Raw genomic sequence first — 18,218 nt, forward strand, 5'->3', positions numbered from 1 at the left:
AAGATGCATCTGCATCAACGATTATGCTGTATTGATTTGAGTGACCAGGAATGACCTTTTCCAAATCATCAGTTGTCTAAACTTATCTTACTTTTTTAAATGCTAAATAAAATTAGGAAATAGAGGATTTCCTTCAGTAGAAAGATAAAATCCAGTACAATCACTCAAAGTAAATATTGCTTTCAAGAAACTTTGATCAGTGAGCCACACAATCAAATGCACAATATTTTAATATTTATTACATTTATTATTTTTGACACAACTTTGCATCCATGAGTAGTAGGCAGATACTCGGGTGAACACAGCTGGTTTCTGAGGTTCACATTTTTTCCCACCCAATGTTGCAAGTCCAACAAGGTAGTAGACGCCATTTTCCTGACACACAAGGGGTGCACCTGAGTCCCCCTAAAAAATGTGACCCAGAAAAGCTTATGTAAATAATGATTGTTGTAACGTCACGTAAAATTCAGCCATATTTAAACTATAGTACACTGTACCAAGCAGGAGATGGACCCTGCCGCATCTGTGCACAGAAGGGATTTCTCTTTGAAAAATTCACCCCAGCCAGTCTTGCATGCTTTCTCAGAAAGAGGTTTAACTCTGGCCATATGCAAGATATCAGGGCTCAGTTCCACTAAAATCACAAAGAGTACCACAGAAAACATGCCAATATGCACTTCAAGATATCAGTGTCAAAGTAGTAGTAAGAATGGCAATAGAAGATAATCCAACACAGAAAATCTTAGTAATGTCAGTGATCATCTTGTCATATTATCAAAGTTCCCATATTTTCAGATTTAAAGTCAACATGAAATAAAACAAATTGACTCAATCTGCTCTCTCAATACATGGCCCAGTAAAATTCCTAGACACCTGATCAATAACTGAAATGTGTATTGCTGGCAATCATATAAGAAATAAAACAATGTATTGCTTGTTTGATATGGGAATTACAGCATATATAGCATATCATTCAATCAAACAATAACATCAATACACTCAAAAATATATTTTAGCCTTATTTTTAAGATAAGCATTAAAATTTCATAAAATTCTTTTAAAATGAATTTGTTTTACACAAAAGGGAAAAATCTCAATCATCCGAACATCCCAATTTAGTAAAATTATTCAGACTTTATGATTAATGTAAGAATGCGTTCGATTCTCCTTCCATAGTTTGCTTATAAACAATGGTTCATATGTGTGAATGCGACGGAAAAATATTGAGATTCTGGGACATTTTTCGTACCTGAATGGAATAAAAATTTTCAAGGATTTTTTTTAAATGTTATTCTCTGCTTTTGAGGTCAAGCTGTGAAGAGGCATGCGCACAACACTTACACTGGTGGCCAAAAGTTTGGAATAATGTACAGATTTTGCCGTTATTGAAAGAAATTGGTACTTTTATTTCACCAAAGTGGCATTCAACTGATCACAATATATAGTTAGGACATTAATAACATGAAAAATTACTATTACAATTTGAACTACTTCAAAGAGTAGTTAAAAAAATCCTCCATGTGCAGCAATGGCGGCCTTGCAGATCTTTGGCATTCTAGTGGTCAGTTTGTCCAGATACTCGGGTGACATTTTACCCCATGCTTCCTGTAGCACTTGCCATAGATGTGACTGTCTTGTCTGGCACTTCTCACGCACCTTACAGTCTAGCTGATCCCACAAAAGTTCAATGGGGTTAAGCTCCATAACACTCTTTTCCAATTATCTGTTGCCCAATATCTGTGTTTCTTTGCTCACTCTAAACTTTTCTTTTTCTGTTTCAAAAGTGGCTTTTTCTTTGCAGTTATTCCCATAAGCCCTGCACCCCTGAGTCTTCTCTTTACTGTTGTACATGAAACTGGTGTTGAGCGGGTAGAATTCAATGAAGCTGTCAGCGGAGGACATGTGAGGCGTCTATTTCTCAAACTAGAGACTCTGATGTACTTATCCTCTTGTTTAGTTGCACATCTAGCCTTCCACATCTCTTTCTGTCCTTGTTAGAGCCAGTTGCCCTTTGTCTTTGAAGACTGTAGTGTACACCTTTGGATGAAATCTTCAGTTTTTTGGCAATTTCAAGCATTGTATAGACTTCATTCCTCAAAACAATGATTGACTGATGAGCTTCTAGAGAAAGCCGTTTCTTTTTTGCCATTTTTGACCTAATATTGACCTTAAGACATGCCAGTCTCTATTGCACACTGTGGCAACTCAAAAACAAAGACAATATTAAGCTTCATTTAAAGAACCAAATAGCTTTCAATTGTGTTTGATTATAATGGCAAGGGATTTTCTAGTACCAAATTAGCAGTATAGCATGATTACTCAAGATGTTGGAGTGATGGCTGCTGGAAATGGAGCCTGTCTAGATTTGATCAAAAATTAATTTTTTCAAATAGTGATGGTTCTGCTTTTTAAATAAGTAATGTCCTGACTATACTTTGTGATCAGTTGAATGCCACTTTGGTGAATTAAAGTACCAATTTCCTTCCAAGACAATCAAATCTGTACATTATTCCAAACCTTTGGCCACCAGTGTACATTCACTGGATGAGCCGGTAAGAACGCCGGTATAGCTGTATTTGTATTTAGCAAAGCGAAATATGGGTAATGGACAAAAATATACCCATCGATCGGTTTATTCTTAAAAGGTTTGTGACCTTACACTGATAAAGGAATGCCGTTTAATGCGTTTTAATGCCCACACACTTGGGCATAATCGTTGTAAGGAAGTGCATGTAAACGCGCTCATAGAGACCACATTTCACGATCCGGTCAATTTCCAGAAGATAAAATCAAGCCCAACTCTAAATTTATTCTAATTGAATATCAGAAAATGGGTTAAAAAAGGCTATTTCATGTTGACTTAAATGCAAAATACTGTTGAGAAGCCAGCTGACAGTATGTGTACTCACAACTAGCTTTTCTCCTCCCCCAACCAGTCGTCACACAAGATGATCCCGCTTCAGTAACCATTTCATCATCTTTATCCGTTATACACACTGGGAATATCGTCAGTCCTAAATGGAACACATGTATCACCCCCACTTTGGAATTCAGATTATTGAGAGAGATCGCATGAATGAAACAAATAAGGTCATTGGAAAGATTCTCTACCTAATCGAGCCGGAACATTTAAGTGGATCATGGAGAGATCAGAGACAGGTGGGAAACTGCTATTGTAGACCAGACTCTGCACACTTTCCACAGTTAAAGTCTGGCCGGACATAAAGTTGAGGTCATGAGCACCCAATATCACAAAATCTCCAACCCTGTGGGGAAAAATCAGAATCAGAGTAGCAATAATTAAGTTTAGATGATCAGGGTCTAGCGATGCAAGATGCACTTGAATGAAAATTCACTCATATAATTTGTGTAGTGTAAACTTTCACTGACATTAAATAAGAACAAAAGTAAAAACCTAAGAACTCTTATTAAAAAAAAAAAAAAAAAAAAAAAAGGACCTTTCCAGACCTTAAAGAAGTAGTGTGTAATTTCTGGAGACACCAATTGGAATTGACAAAATAATATATATTTTTTTTCATACAGGTTTCTCAAAGACTCCCCATGAAAAATCTTCCATTTGTCAACCAAACAGATAGTCCTGCCCCGACCTCACACCATTGGTTGAGTTAATCTTTCCGTGTCCGGCCAATCACCATTCAAACAGAGCAATGTTTTAAAACAAGTTTAAAGAATTTATGTAATCAGAAATGGTGAAAAAGCATCTACTGTATATGGCCTTTCATGTAACAAACCCACTGTGATTTCCATCGGGCTTACTTGGCATAGCAGTGTCGTGGTGCCAGTACCCAGAGTGGGTGAATGAGGATGCCACTGCAGTAATGTGTCTCTTCAGACTGCAGGCTGACATGCCAGGGCCAGGAGTTAGGGCATGCCTCGCTCAAATTCTCCACCTTGAATATGCCATCATCAGAAGATACCACCTGTGCCAAGCCACTGGGCAGTGTGCAGGGGTCCATCTTGGACTCCCCACACTGGGCTAAAGTCAAGAATGGAAAAGGACATGGATTATGTCTTAAGGCATAAAAGTGTTATTTCATATTTCTATTTTTATGATTTTATTCTTTAAATCATTAAATCTCAACATTATTTGTGCAATCACAATTACTGTGAAAATGCATTTATGCAACCTCTGAGTAGCATTAAAAAGTGTAAGTAACTACACCTAAATGCCATTTCAGATGCAGCTTCTGTGCCACCTCTGCAGGGTAAAAATAAATTTAGAGGAATGGTTCAGTAAAAACGTAGTATGTTTGTATGCAGTTCCGAACATTACAGAGAGCTGGAAAATCTTACCAGCTGAAACTGTTCCAGGATGTTCTGTCACAAATTCAGCTATAAGTGAAAGATAAAACACTTTTAGATAAGAACAGTCACTGATACTTACAAAACAGGACACCTCAATTCAAGTTCATACCATGTATTGTAGAATCAATCCATTGTTTGTACTGGGAAACATTGGTGTAGATCCCTGGTTTTTGAGCCCTACCACATCCGACCCCCCAACTGACCACTCCAGCAAGCTTGTACCTTTCACCTGTAAAACATGAAAGGGGACCACCAGAGTCACCCTGAAAAGACATACGAGGCACACATTAACCTTTATATACATACTCAGAAAATAAATACACATTCTGGGATTTGGCAAATGTTCACCTGACAAGCATCCATTCCCCCAGCTTCTGCGCCAGCGCACATCATAAACCTATACATTTTCCCTCGGTAATATGAGCTACATGTTTTTGAATCAAAAACAGTTACATTTACTTCTTGAAGTTTGGAGGCATGTGGACCATCTGTAAAGTGATTCAAATATCAATTAATCATACTGTGAAGGTTCAAAAGTCAGAGTACACTTTAGTACACTCATTTAAACCTGGAAATAAAGTTTTTGAATTAAATTTTTTTTTTAAAACAAATGTTTAAATGATTCTGCACTATTTCTCTTTATTTCTTCTGCTGAACACAAAGATTTCTAGAAGAATATTTCAGCTCTTTTGGTCCATTCATTGCAAGAGAATAGGTACCAAAAAAAGCACATAAAGTCAGCATAAACGTAATGCATATGATCCCAGTGATTCATGCGATTAAAATAGGTGTGGGTGAAAAACAGATCAATATTTTAGTCCTTTTTTTTTTTTTTTACTACAAATCTCTTTTTTTACTACACTTTCACATTCTTGTTTTGTTTTTGACAATTCACATTCTCCGTTCATATCGCCACCTACTGGCTGGGAGGAGAATGTAAAGTAAAAATGACCTTAAATATTGATCTGTTTCTCACTCACACCTATCATATCACTTCTGAAGACATGGATTCCACCACTAGTCATATTGATTACTTTTGTGTTGAATTTGTGCTTTTTGGGCATTCAAAGTTCTGGCCACCATTTACTTGTGCTGTATGGACCTACAGAAAGATATTCTTCTAAATATCTTTGCGTTCAGCAGAATAAAGAAAGTAATTCACATCTGGGATGGCATAATGGTGAGTAAATGATGAGAGAATTCTCATTTTTGGGTGAACTATTCTTTAAGGCCTTTTTACAAAAAGGTCAGATTTACTTTCTTCCAATGAAGCACACAAGATGCACTTTGGATCGTTAAAATCATGCTGGGATAACGTGGATCAGTCCATGCCAGCTTGAGCGCATGCTGGCATTACCGCAAAAGGGCTCACACAAAATACTAAGAAATTCAAGTAATTTTTTTTCTCTCCAAATATTCACTTATATAATTATGCTGGTAATATAATTAGATTTTAATGAGAAAAAAAACTGTATTAAATAGAAAAATCGCAAAATAGGAGCCCAACTGTTTATTTTCCCATGATGTATGAAGCACACCAGACAGGTTATACAAAACAAGTTATTGCTGTTAAGGGCCTACTTTCTCTGATGGCACCCCAGCCAGTGACTGTACATGATTCCTCAGAAGGCAAATCTCCGTTCCAGATGGCAACAGGTCTCACATACTCATTAAACTCCAGTGGAGTCTTCAGTTTCAATAGCGCTATGTCATTCTCATTTGTCTTTTGGTTGTAGTTCTCATGCTGGATGATTTTGTCCACCTTTACACTCTTTAAAACAATACACACATGAGGGTTAATATAATACTAATAATATGCACCATTTCAACAGTAGGACTGCACTTTAATGCTAAAGGTATTAATAAGTAATGACAGGATTTTCATTTAAGGGTGAACAATCTTTTTAATTCCCAAACTTTCTAAAATTTAGAAATCCATATGGGGATAAGACAGGAAAGCACACACACACACACACACATACACTTACTTTCTGGTATGTTTCATTTGCATTGTCCAAATCATGTATTCCGACCAAGGTGATCCAGAGTGAAGCCTTTTTATAACTGAGGATTTTAATGATAAAAACAAATGTTCAGTATTGCAAATGTAAGTTTATGATTCTGCTATTCAAAAACACAAATTGATCGCCCACTAATCTGAATTTGATTTGTCCTCAATGTCTATTGTGGTTAGCCCTGTGTACACTCAATAGAGACACCGATGCCAGTAGTTACTGAAAGTACTCAAGGGAAGTCAGTCTGATTTAGGGATGCACCGATGTATCTACAAATTATTGAGCTAGTTAAAAACCATCTGCATATCAGTAACAAGCAAGAAACTGCAGATATGAAAAACTGATTGTTTATTTAAAATACATAAGTAACACACTTTGTAAAAATTAAGTGTATTTAAATGCACAATCCAGAAATAATAGTAGCCACAATATTTAGAAGGGTTGGCACTCCTTAGAACATTTAAAATTGTATTTTCATTCTTTCTCTTTCTCAAGTTAATGCGGAAAGAAACCGCATAGACAGATGTGACAGTAAGGCGGCACTTACCTAAAGGCTACATGAAGGAAACCATTCAAAACACTAGAAACCAGCAGACTTTGACTTATGAGATATCATTATATCCATTAATGCTGCACGATTGATTGAATTAAGATTGAAATTGCAACATGGCCTTGTGCAATCACTAAACCTTAAATAGGCTGCGTTTTAAACTGCAAAAACAGAAGTGTAAAAATGTACAAAATAACCTTTTTATCATATTTAGTCATTTTTTGGTGTCTTTATTTTTTTTAATCTTGAATTCATCCAACAGATCCAGTGTTTAATGGAATAATTTATTGTTAGATCAGTGAAAAACGTTTTAGCATTCCTAAGTAAAAATGTGATCCTACGAAAAAACAAGGTAAGTTGCAATAGATCTGTATCGGTCTATAGTTGTTTGTTAAATCGGTTTTGTATCAGCCAAAAAATTTCATATCAGTGCATCCCTAATCTGTACTTCCATTTTTAATAGACAAGTTGGTGAGTTTACCGTTTGAAACAGTGGCTGGCTGTGATAACCCATCTGAGGTCAAGGATGGCGCCCCCGCAGGCTGGCATATTAGAGTATTGTAGGGACACCTGCCATGGCCATGAATGTGGCCATGCCTCCTGCCCACCTATAATCCTATTCTCTCCCTCTTCGTTCTCTTCGGTGAATGCCCGTATGCCAGCCATTTCTAAGAAACACAATTTGAGGTACTACAAGACTTAAAAAGGGATAGTTCAGCCCAAACTGGAATTCTTCATTTAATTCCAAACCCACATGACTTTCTTTCTTCCATGGAACACAAAAGATGTTAGACAGAACATTAGGGTCTGACAGTCTCAGTCACCATTCACTTTCATTGTCTGGAAAAAAAGATGGGAGTGAATGGTGACTGAGGCAGGCATTCACTGGCAAACATCTACAGTTGTGTAATGGGTGAGCATTTTGGGTGACCTGTGTCAAATCAACTTAATTACTAAACATGTTTATCAAGTCAACATAAAGAGATGTTTACAGATGACAGTTTAGTTTACGGTAATTCATTTTATTTCAGAATTTATATGGATGCTGGGCATTAGATCACAAATAGCTACAGAATCAGGTCAGTAAATCAGAAACACAATGCTATAATGTCTTACCATAACAGCCCTTTTCAAAGATGCAGTTTGTCTCACGTGAAGTACTCACATTGTCAGTCTGTTCTTCGTCTTAAAAGAAATGTTGGATTAAACGAATTTTATGAAGTAGAACAACTTTTAAGTCACAAGATTCTACAATGTCAACAAAACATGACCGATATCAGCAGGTGACATGTTATATTTTTAAACTCAATTGATGTCACTGAGTCTCACCAGGGTCAGCGTTACTCCAATTAATACAGACGATTAAAATAAATAAATAATTTGTACACATGTTCACAAAAGATGCAACTTCAAAATGAAAGGAGAAATACAACGCACACAGAAATGGCACGGAAACCAAAGTAAATGAATCAACACCTGTAAGGCACAATCAGCGCTTAATTATGGGAGTAGTTCAGCTGTCCACCACTAGAGGTCAGCAAAAACCTATAAACGTAATAATCATGCTTGTGAAACACAAGCCCTGTGTAGATTCTTAGCAGCCACTGAAAGGGCAAAATTACATCCACAAGAAGATTAATGATTTTTCATACATTACGGTGTATGAGTGAATTATTACCTGGCCTTGGAAAGCTAGTTTTAATAAAGTGATTCTAACAGTGTTCAAAAATGCACACATTGCTAAAGTTTCACAAAGTAATAAATAAATAAATAAATATATATATATATATATATATATATATATATATATATATATATATATATATATATATATATATATATATATACACACACACACACACTCAAAATAAAAATCAGTAGTACCAAAACTGTATAGGGTCACAGACTATGTAACAGTTTATTTTGAGTTTTTTTTTTTGCACCTCCATAAATTATATTTATTTGATTATTTAATATCTATATACGTTAACTATCACATGATATCTATTTATTTTTTTATTAAAAGATAAATTAGTACTATATTAATACAAATAAATACTATATTGACTGCATTATCTGCATCACATATGCATGTACACATACATATTATACATGCTATTTCTTACCGAAGGTGTCGATTTTGTTTCAGTGATTGACTTGATTTACATTTGACATTTCTATTTGATGAAGAAACAACATGGAAGTAAACTATAGTAAGTTTAACACATGAACAGTATGATATGACTATTTCCATTTGGGTGTACTACTGAAATTATGTAAGTTGTGCATCTATTTAGACTCAATAAGTGCCTGAATAAGTGCTTGTGTGTAACTTATGCGTATCTTATGTTTCATGTGTAGCTCAATATGTCTTTGACAGACAGTTACATCTCATGAAATTTCAGTGTGAAGGTTATGAATCCTATTCTAGATTTGTCCTGATTTTTTGCCTTATCTCTTTAAAATATGCAATATAAAACATTGAAATATATTTATTTTATTATTTTCAAATGGTCTTGAAAATTACACTATCTGGGAATTTTGTAGATCCATTGTTAATACCTCAAATTAACAATACTTATACTGTACTTCCACTTCTTGGACAGTACATTTTTGATTTAATTACCTTGAACAAAACTATGATAAGTCTTATTTTGTCTCAAAATAAATTTGATAATTTCAAGGATCTTCACTAGCTTCAAAAATGTGCAACATTTAAAAGATTATTAAAGGTGTAATATGTAACCATTTTCATGTAATATTCATCTTTTTTTTGCCAATATGTGAACAGCTTGTAACGCAACTTAAAAAATGAGCCCTTCACGGACTTCCAAGGTTGCCTATTAAAGCCTGTGGACTGATTTTCATGCGAAGGGAGCAGGTCGCTTTTGCCGGGAAAATCCAAAGGATGTGATGTTTATGCACGCACCCGAGAGTCTTGCCTCAGTAATAACATCTCTTCCACGTCAACAGACAGCCTGCAACACTAGATAACATTAACTTAGCGATGGAATCCAACAAACATCCAGCTCCCAGCACAACACTGACTCCTACACAAACTCAGAGTAACATTTATCTACTGAATCCCGTCTGGCTAAGAGAAAACTAGAGTGAACATCGGCAGGGCATTTGATTCCTGGAGGGACCTTTGTTCAAAACAGACCCTGAATTGGTTTGTCTTATTGAACCGGTAAGCTTACATAACTGCAAATCATGTGAAATATAGTGCCATAAGGATTGATCTGTGTAATTTTAGCTAACTTGATCTTGCCTGCTAATGCTGACGAATTGCATGCTACCTTGCTTAACTTTCAAATAAATTCAATGATTTCTCTTTATACTAAAAGTCAGGTATACAGGGTAAATTTAAACAAATAGGCTGGTTTCTTGATCGTAGTACAACATATGCCACACAAAACATGCAATACTGCAACATAAATGTGCAGTGCAAATGTAAACTGTCTGGTATTGTACGGTAGTATGTATGTGTGTATCAGTATGCTATGTTAGCTGATAAGTAGTTTTAGTTTAGTCTCAAAGATTGTAGCAAAACAATCATAACTGTGTAATTTTGCTGCCTCATCTGTCAGCATGATGTCAGCATGATGTCGATGAATCACATTCAGTCTCTTTGTACATTACGTCATTGTTTTGGATGCTTGCTAGCGTCCCTATGGAGTGTGCACGAGCGCCAGCACGTGCAACAGATAGCTGGCTGCAGTTCACTTATTGGCCACATGTGTCATTAATTACAAGAGTTTCTGAATCTTGCATACTGCACCTTTAAATATGAGCTAAAATTACCTCCAATTACAACTTTATACATTGCATGCCACAATCTAATATATCAGGAATATTTTGCATTGTATAGTAACAAACAGGTGTTAAGGTACTATTGTAAAATTACTGTGGTAGTTTTTGTTGCTATTTAGTGTTTTGAGAGAAAATTATATCAAATGTACCTTTTACCCTGGTGGGCCTTTAGCCCCATTTTACTCTACCTTAACTATAAAGAATAAAAAACCCTCACGATACAAAAACACATTCATAGGTGTTGGATAATATTTATTAAACATTCATACATTACTTCACATTGGTTTCTTCTAAGAAATGTTTAGCAGGGCTGCTTAATTCAAGAAATGTTCCTCATGATGGCTCCTATGGCAAACAAATGTAAGTGCAAAGATTACAGTGTAATCAAGAGATCCGCACGACAAATTCTGGTCACTGAAAATAGGACTAAATTTAATGTTGTGGAGACCAAGTTCAAGAATATATGTATGAAAGTCACATGATGCCATGCAAGGTTTGGATGTGTGAACGGCAAGTTCTGCACACTTTGCTAGTTTTACTACCTTTTATGACATAAACCGGTGAGAAAACACACTTTGTTCCATAACAGTTCTAGGTGGACAATATGTAAATGAGTTCAAAATCATCAGGCTCTGGAGACATTAAAAGACATTTACGTGCTCAAGCTGACACCCCTGGACAGGCCGTGGACCAGGGGGTCGATTTGACCATTAGAACTTCCTAAACTGACGACTGAGCAAAAAAAATTCTCTTGATTCTTGGAGGAACTTGGTGAGGTAATTAAGGCAAGGCAACAGGGCCAGACGGCTTTGCAGCTGAATGTTTTAGATCTTATGCTACAGAACTGGCTCACCTTTTGCTAGAAGTTTATACGGAATCATTAAAGAATGGAAAGCTTCCTCCAACCATGACACACGCCCGGATCAGTCTGATTCTTAAAAAGGACAAAGAGTGCAAGAGTTACCATCCAATTTCCCTGATCCTGTTAGAGGTTAAAATATTGTCAAACATTTTGGTTAACCGATAAAGCACAGTTATGACAATTCTTATACATATAGATCAGGTGGGGTTTATTCAGGACCGTAGCTCTTCTGATAACATTAGGCGTCTCATCAATATGTGGCATACAGAGATGGGCAGGGTAGCGGCATTTGAAGGAATGTAATATAGAAGGCTAGGTAATATGGAGTTATTTAATAAAAAATGGGGCAACTATTTTGCCTTTTTAGAAGGTTCTCGGGACGGGCAGTGGAGGGAGATTTGTGGGTATACGTGTGATTTTATTTTGTCTTAAGTGTTTCCTCTTGACTGTTTTAAATTTTGAATATTATTTATTATTTTTTTTTGTATTTCCATGTGTGTATACTTTCATTTTGTGTTGGACAACTAGATGTAGTGGGGGGTATTTAGGGGGAGGGACATATAATTTCTTATAATTTGATTCTGTGTGTGTATGTACTGTTTCTTCAATCCTGTTTTATTTATTTTAATCAATAAAATGTTAATATCAAAATAATATATGTATGATATTATTAGAATGTAAAGAGCCTTCAATCTTCTAGCTTGAGGAAAAAAAATTGCATTGATATGTAACTCACTGCACAGGTCAATACGCCTTTAGTCCATGATACATTCCACAATACTGATTGCATATGCAATACAAAAAAGATAAAATAAAGCACACAATGAATCATTCCTTCATTTAAACCACTTATAAAAAAACAACAATAAAAAAACATGGATGCAAAATACAAGCAGACAACCTTCAAAGGCTCTGCCATGTTAATGGAGCACAGTCGCAGCGCCAGTCATCTCTGATAACTCTGAGCATTTGTCTGCAAAGCTTTGCAATCAGTGAAGCAGAGCGGAGCTGGAGTGGTCAAGCGGAACGGCTAGGGTACAGTCGAAATCTGAGCAAAATCACTTTCAGAGATTTTTCTACTGCTTAAACACCTGATGGTGAGAAATAAAAAAAAAACCCATTCATGTAAAAGGGACCCTACAAACGCTCTACAGTCAAATCAGAGAGACGCTCTTGTCAGTTGTGTTAGCGTTACTGTGTGTAAACGTAACTATACTCAGCAGTCCAAAACAGGACAACTGTATTCTGCTGCTGTGTGGACGTAGTCTAAAGGGGCCATAAAGTGGCTTTGAGAGTGAAATATGGTGCTGAGGTCAATTGTATCTCCATGGTCCAGTCCTGGATATAAAGGCTATAAATGCCAGTCTTTTGGATTAGTTTAGTCCTAGACTCCCTCTTATAAACTGAGGAGGGAAAGAAGTAGTCATTTATCATCTCCGGAGTCCAAACTGTAGTTAGCATGTCTTAGTTCACCCTCTGCCCACTCTTCTCTCTCTCTCTTGGTTACATGTCCCCTGTGATTTGGCCAACAGTTCAAGTCAAGCTGCTCTTCTAGGCCCCTTGCAGTTTTTTCTCTAGTCTGTCCAGCTTGGCCAGATTTTCCTTCAGCAGTTTGGAACCGGGTGAGAGTAGAAGAGCTCTTTGGTAGTACCTTCTCGCTGATGCATAGTCTCCCTAAAATATTTAAAATAAATGTAAGACAAGGCAAGTTATATGTATTGACAGGTATGTATTGAAAGAGGTTACTTGGGTGACTCTCACAAGGAAATGTCCAGGTCATATTTCACCCCAAAATCCAAAAATTTACAAGAAGTTAACACACACACACACACACACACACACACACACACACACACACACACACACACACACACACACACACACACACACACACACACACAGGCGGACAAAAGTACATTGGAATAATGTAAATATTTTGTTCTTATGGAAATAAATTGGTTCAAAAATAAATTTATTCACAAAAGTGGCATTCAACTGATCACAATGTATTGTCAGGGCATTAATAACGTGAAAAATTACTATTGCAATTTGTCTGTAACTTGTCAGGCACTTCTCAAACACCTTACAGTCTAGCTGATCCCACAAAAACTCAATGGGGTTAAGATCCATAACACTATATACATACATATATACCTTGATGTGCTGAATGCCGCCCATGTTCATCCAAGCTTGTGACTGGTCAGGATTGAGATCAACAGCAAGCTTGTAACTCTAGAAATATTAGATTAACACACCATATATTATGTACACACCATGTAGCTAATGATGAATTCAACAGCACTGAGTCATTGGTGAGATTAAACCTTTTATAACAGTTTTTGGCTTCATTTAGAAACATGACCAATTGACGATAAAAATAAAAAAACCCACTGGAGGCACATTTAACAGACTGGCTCTACCGCAGTCATTGTGTCAAACTACCACAAAAGTATTTTTTGTTTTGTGCTTTATAACCGAGCTATGAACTGGATATCAGAATTGAGTACTTTCAAGTCAAGTCAAGTGGTTTTTATTGTCGTTTCAACCATATACAGTTAGTACAGTACACAGCAAAACGAGACAAGGTTCCTCCAGGATCATGGTGCTACATAAAAACAACAAAGGACCAACACAGGACCACATGAGACAACACAACGAAATAAAATACCTATATAAAAAAACCTATATATATACCTATATAAAGTGCACGTGCAAACATGTGCAAAGTACTGGACAGTACAACAAATTACTGACAATGAACAGGACAATAGACAGTGCAGCGCCAACCAGTACTCAGTAGTGCAAAAAGATGACAGTTTCTAAAAATGTAAACATAACATACTATGAGATAGTGTTCTATGCACATAGCAGTTATTGAGGTAGCAGACAATATGTATACACTTTGGCACTGTTGATCTGTAAACCTGAGACCAGCCTGTTCTCATCTGTCTCTTTGTGGTCAAAATAAAAGTAGGACTTCAGGCCAAACAGCAGTGGGAGGCCTGGAATGAAGCCAGGAACAAAGAATGCAGCCAAAACAGTCCTCTTATTAACCAGAAACATGCCGAATTAACACTGGGTTAATTGAAACTTTAAAGGCAATATGTATACAGTGAAATACTGAGGTAAAGAACAAAGCTCAATCAAACATTTCTTCCAGTGTGAGGTGGAAGTCTAGACTGTTTATAATTGGAGATGAAAGGAGACGGCTGATGTTTGTGTGACAGTATCAGGGTACGGTGGAAAGGTGTTTGTAATTAAGAACAGGGGAACAAAATTAACTGACACTTTTAGTTTTGCATAGCCAGACTTTTGACTACCAGTATACAGGTGAAACTCGAAAAATTAGAATATCGTGCAAAAGTTCATTAATTTCAGTAATTCAACTTAAAAGGTGAAACTAATATATTATATAGACTCATTACAAGCAAAGTAAGATATTTCAAGCCTTTATTTGATATAATATTGATGATTATGGCTTACAGCTTATGAAAACCCCAAATTCAGAATCTCAGAAAATTAGAATATTGTGAAAAGGTTCAGTATTGTAGGCTCAAAGTGTCACACTCTAATCAGCTAAAACACCTGCAAAGGGTTCCTGAGCCTTTAAATGGTCTCTCAGTCTGGTTCAGTTGAATTCACAATCATGGGGAAGACTGTTGACCTGACAGTTGTGCAGAAAACCATCATTGACACCCTCCACAAGGAGGGAAAGCCGCAAAAGGTAATTGCAAAAGAAGTTGGATGTTCTCAAAGTGCTGTATCAAAGCACATTAATAGAAAGTTAAGTGGAAGGGAAAAGTGTGGAAGAAAAAGGTGCACAAGCAGCAGGAATGACCGTAGCCTGGAGAGGATTGTCAGGAAAAGGCCATTCAAATGTGTGGGGGAGCTTCACAAGGAGTGGACTGAGGCTGGAGTTACTGCATCAAGAGCCACCACACACAGACGGGTCCTGGACATGGGCTTCAAATGTCAAACGTCTTACCTGGGCTAAAGAAAAGAAGAACTGGTCTGTTGCTCAGTGGTCCAAAGTCCTCTTTTCTGATGAGAGCAAATTTTGCATCTCATTTGGAAACCAAGGTCCCAGAGTCTGGAGGAAGAATGGAGAGGCACACAATCCAAGATGCTTGAAGTCCAGTGTGAAGTTTCCACAGTCTGTGTTGGTTTGGGGAGTCATGTCATCGGCTGGTGTTGGTCCACTGTGCTTTATTAAGTCCAGAGTAAACGCAGCCGTCTACCGGGACATTTTAGAGCACTTAATGCTTCCTTCAGCAGACAAGCTTTATGGAGATGCTGACTTCATTTTCCAGCAGGACTTGGCACCTGCCCACACTGCCAAAAGTACCAAAACCTGGTTCAATGACCATGGTATTACTGTGCTTGATTGACCAGCAAACTAGCCTGACCTGAACCCCATAGAGAATCTATGGGGCATTGCCAAGAGAAAGATGAGAGACATGAGACCAAACAATGCAGAAGAGCTGAAGGCCGCTATTGAAGCATCTTGGTCTTCCATAACACCTCAGCAGTGCCACAGGCTGATAGCATCCATGCCACGCCGCATTGAGGCAGTAATTAATGCAAAAGGGGCCCAAACCAAGTACTGAGTACATATGCATGTTTATAATTTTCAGAGGGCCGACATTTCTGTATTTAAAATCCTTTTTTTTTATTGATTTCATGTAATATTCAAATTTTCTGAGATTCTGAATTTGGGGTTTTCATAAGCTGTAAGCCATAATCATCAAAATTATATCAAATAAAGGCTTGAAATATCTTACTTTGCTTGTAATGAGTCTATATAATATATTAGTTTCACCTTTTAAGTTGAATTACTGAAATTAATGAACTTTTGCACGATATTCTAATTTTTCGAGTTTCACCTGTAAAGTCTTGTCCACATTGTAGCTTTGTCTGCTGCCCAAAAACTGCTCATATAGACAGAAAAGGGCTGTCTGCCCACAGTTCACTTTTTTAGACATTTTGTATCAGGTACATCCAGTGGTGGAAATGTTCACAGTGGATGCATTAAAATTGATTGATAATAATTGAAAAATTACAGTAAATGCTTTTATAATGTTGCAATTGACTGTTTCTTAAATAAATGGTGTATACTTCAAACTTTATGTTCATCCAAGAACCCTCTACTTGCAGCAATACAACTGTTTGGCATATACTGTTAATTAAAGTTGCTAGTTGAGGACCTGTGAGGAGACTTTTCCTCAAATTAGAGATTCTAATGTACTTGTATTTTTGTTGTTGTGCATCTGGGTTGTCCACTTTAATCTCTGTCTTGTTAGATCATGTTACAGCAAATGCCCATTTATTAAAATGAAGGGAATGCCCTCAGCATTGTGTGTGTGTATGTCAAGAGGAATACCAATACAAACTGCTCAGCATTTATTTGTGCATTAAATTACACACTCACTTATGTACTTGTGGATGGTATTCGGAGCAAAGAAAACCGTCTCTTTATGCATTTATCGGGTGCGTGGATTTGTAAATTGAGCATGTGTGGATCTTTTGTGTACCAGTGTGGATCGGTGGCCCATAGATTCCTGTGTGCATCTGTCGATCTGTTGCATGAATGTGTTCTGGCCACTCACGATAGTCAACATTGTGCAACCACAGACGCAGAATATCTCATGCATTTAGTTGCGGAACCCTGCAAAGCTTTCATAGGCTATTAAGTGGAGAAAAGATAGAAATACTCTTTATTCCCCTAACAAATGTAGCCAGTTTGAAGGGGAACACTGTTCCCCCATGAAATTCACTCCGGGAACCGTTCCCCCGCGTTCCCCCCATTTCCAGCCCTGGGTATATTTAGTTACCTGGAAGGCTTTGTCAAGTTGGTTCATCTCTCTGAGCTGGTTGCCCATGGAGAAGTGCAGCTCTGATCTCACTGCAGGATCTGATGGTTCCTGCAGCAGTGCTGTTTTTAATGCATCCAATGCCTGAAACACACACACACACACACACACACACACACACACACACACACACACACACACACACACACACACGCGCGCGCATTAACATAGCTACAGTATTTTGCAATCAGTATTTTTGTCTTGTTTTCCAGTAAAAACATGTACATTTTTGGATGGATGGATGGATGGATGGATAAATTTAATTCAGAAGCATTTTTTTGTAAATTAATCAGAACTGTTTCCAGAGAACATAGTTTATTTCTCTTGCCCCATTAGCAAATTGTCTTGTTTTGTTTCAAACATTTAAATAATGCTGTACATTTACATTACTAAATTTGTTTGATAGATTTATACTTAACAAAACCTTTATATGCCAGTGGCATAAGAAACATAAATGTAATTAAAGAACTAGGGTCTTCTAAATCTTAGAAGTTGTACTTTACAATGCACGTAGTCATTTTGACCAAAACTGAACAAGAGTTTTGAAATTAGCAGTTGTCCAGTGTCATGGAACACTAAACCAATCATATTAGCAAGCAGATGTGGAAGTCAAATATGATCAGAAACAATCGATCTCTCCAATTACATATGGCCACCAGGAGATGGCGCCAAATACACAGACTCAATGATGGCTCAGATGACACAGAATGGAACTGAATGAGATCTCATTACTCATGCATGCATGCTTTGGAGAGAGAGAATACCTTTAGACATTGTATTAT

General features: G+C 37.0%; 2 protein-coding genes across 4 annotated transcripts in view; both read right to left on the minus strand.

Moving 5' to 3' along the window:
• Positions 1-228: 228 nt before the first annotated feature.
• ovch1 (ovochymase 1) lies at positions 229-10,882 on the minus strand. The gene is given in 13 exon segments (XM_052118594.1): positions 229-405; positions 498-634; positions 2,910-3,014; positions 3,112-3,266; positions 3,778-3,997; positions 4,418-4,589; positions 4,675-4,814; positions 5,908-6,097; positions 6,315-6,390; positions 7,373-7,559; positions 8,008-8,070; positions 8,236-8,298; positions 10,861-10,882. Coding segments are annotated over 13 exon segments (1,707 nt in total).
• Positions 10,883-10,947: 65 nt separating this feature from the next.
• Positions 10,948-18,218, minus strand: part of LOC127637569 (protein O-mannosyl-transferase TMTC1-like) — a 50,164-nt gene continuing 42,893 nt past the window's right edge. For all 3 annotated transcript variants that reach the window (XM_052118685.1, XM_052118688.1, XM_052118686.1), the window contains 3 exons: positions 17,398-17,520; positions 13,721-13,798; positions 10,948-13,240 (listed from right to left, as the gene is read on the minus strand). In XM_052118685.1, coding sequence (XP_051974645.1) covers positions 13,118-13,240; positions 13,721-13,798; positions 17,398-17,520 — 324 coding nt within the window. In that variant the 3' untranslated portion in view covers positions 10,948-13,117. The remainder of the gene's footprint in view (positions 13,241-13,720; positions 13,799-17,397; positions 17,521-18,218) is intronic.

Source organism: Xyrauchen texanus, chromosome 45 (assembly GCF_025860055.1).
Source record: "Xyrauchen texanus isolate HMW12.3.18 chromosome 45, RBS_HiC_50CHRs, whole genome shotgun sequence".
Taxonomy (NCBI): Eukaryota; Metazoa; Chordata; class Actinopteri; order Cypriniformes; family Catostomidae; genus Xyrauchen; species Xyrauchen texanus.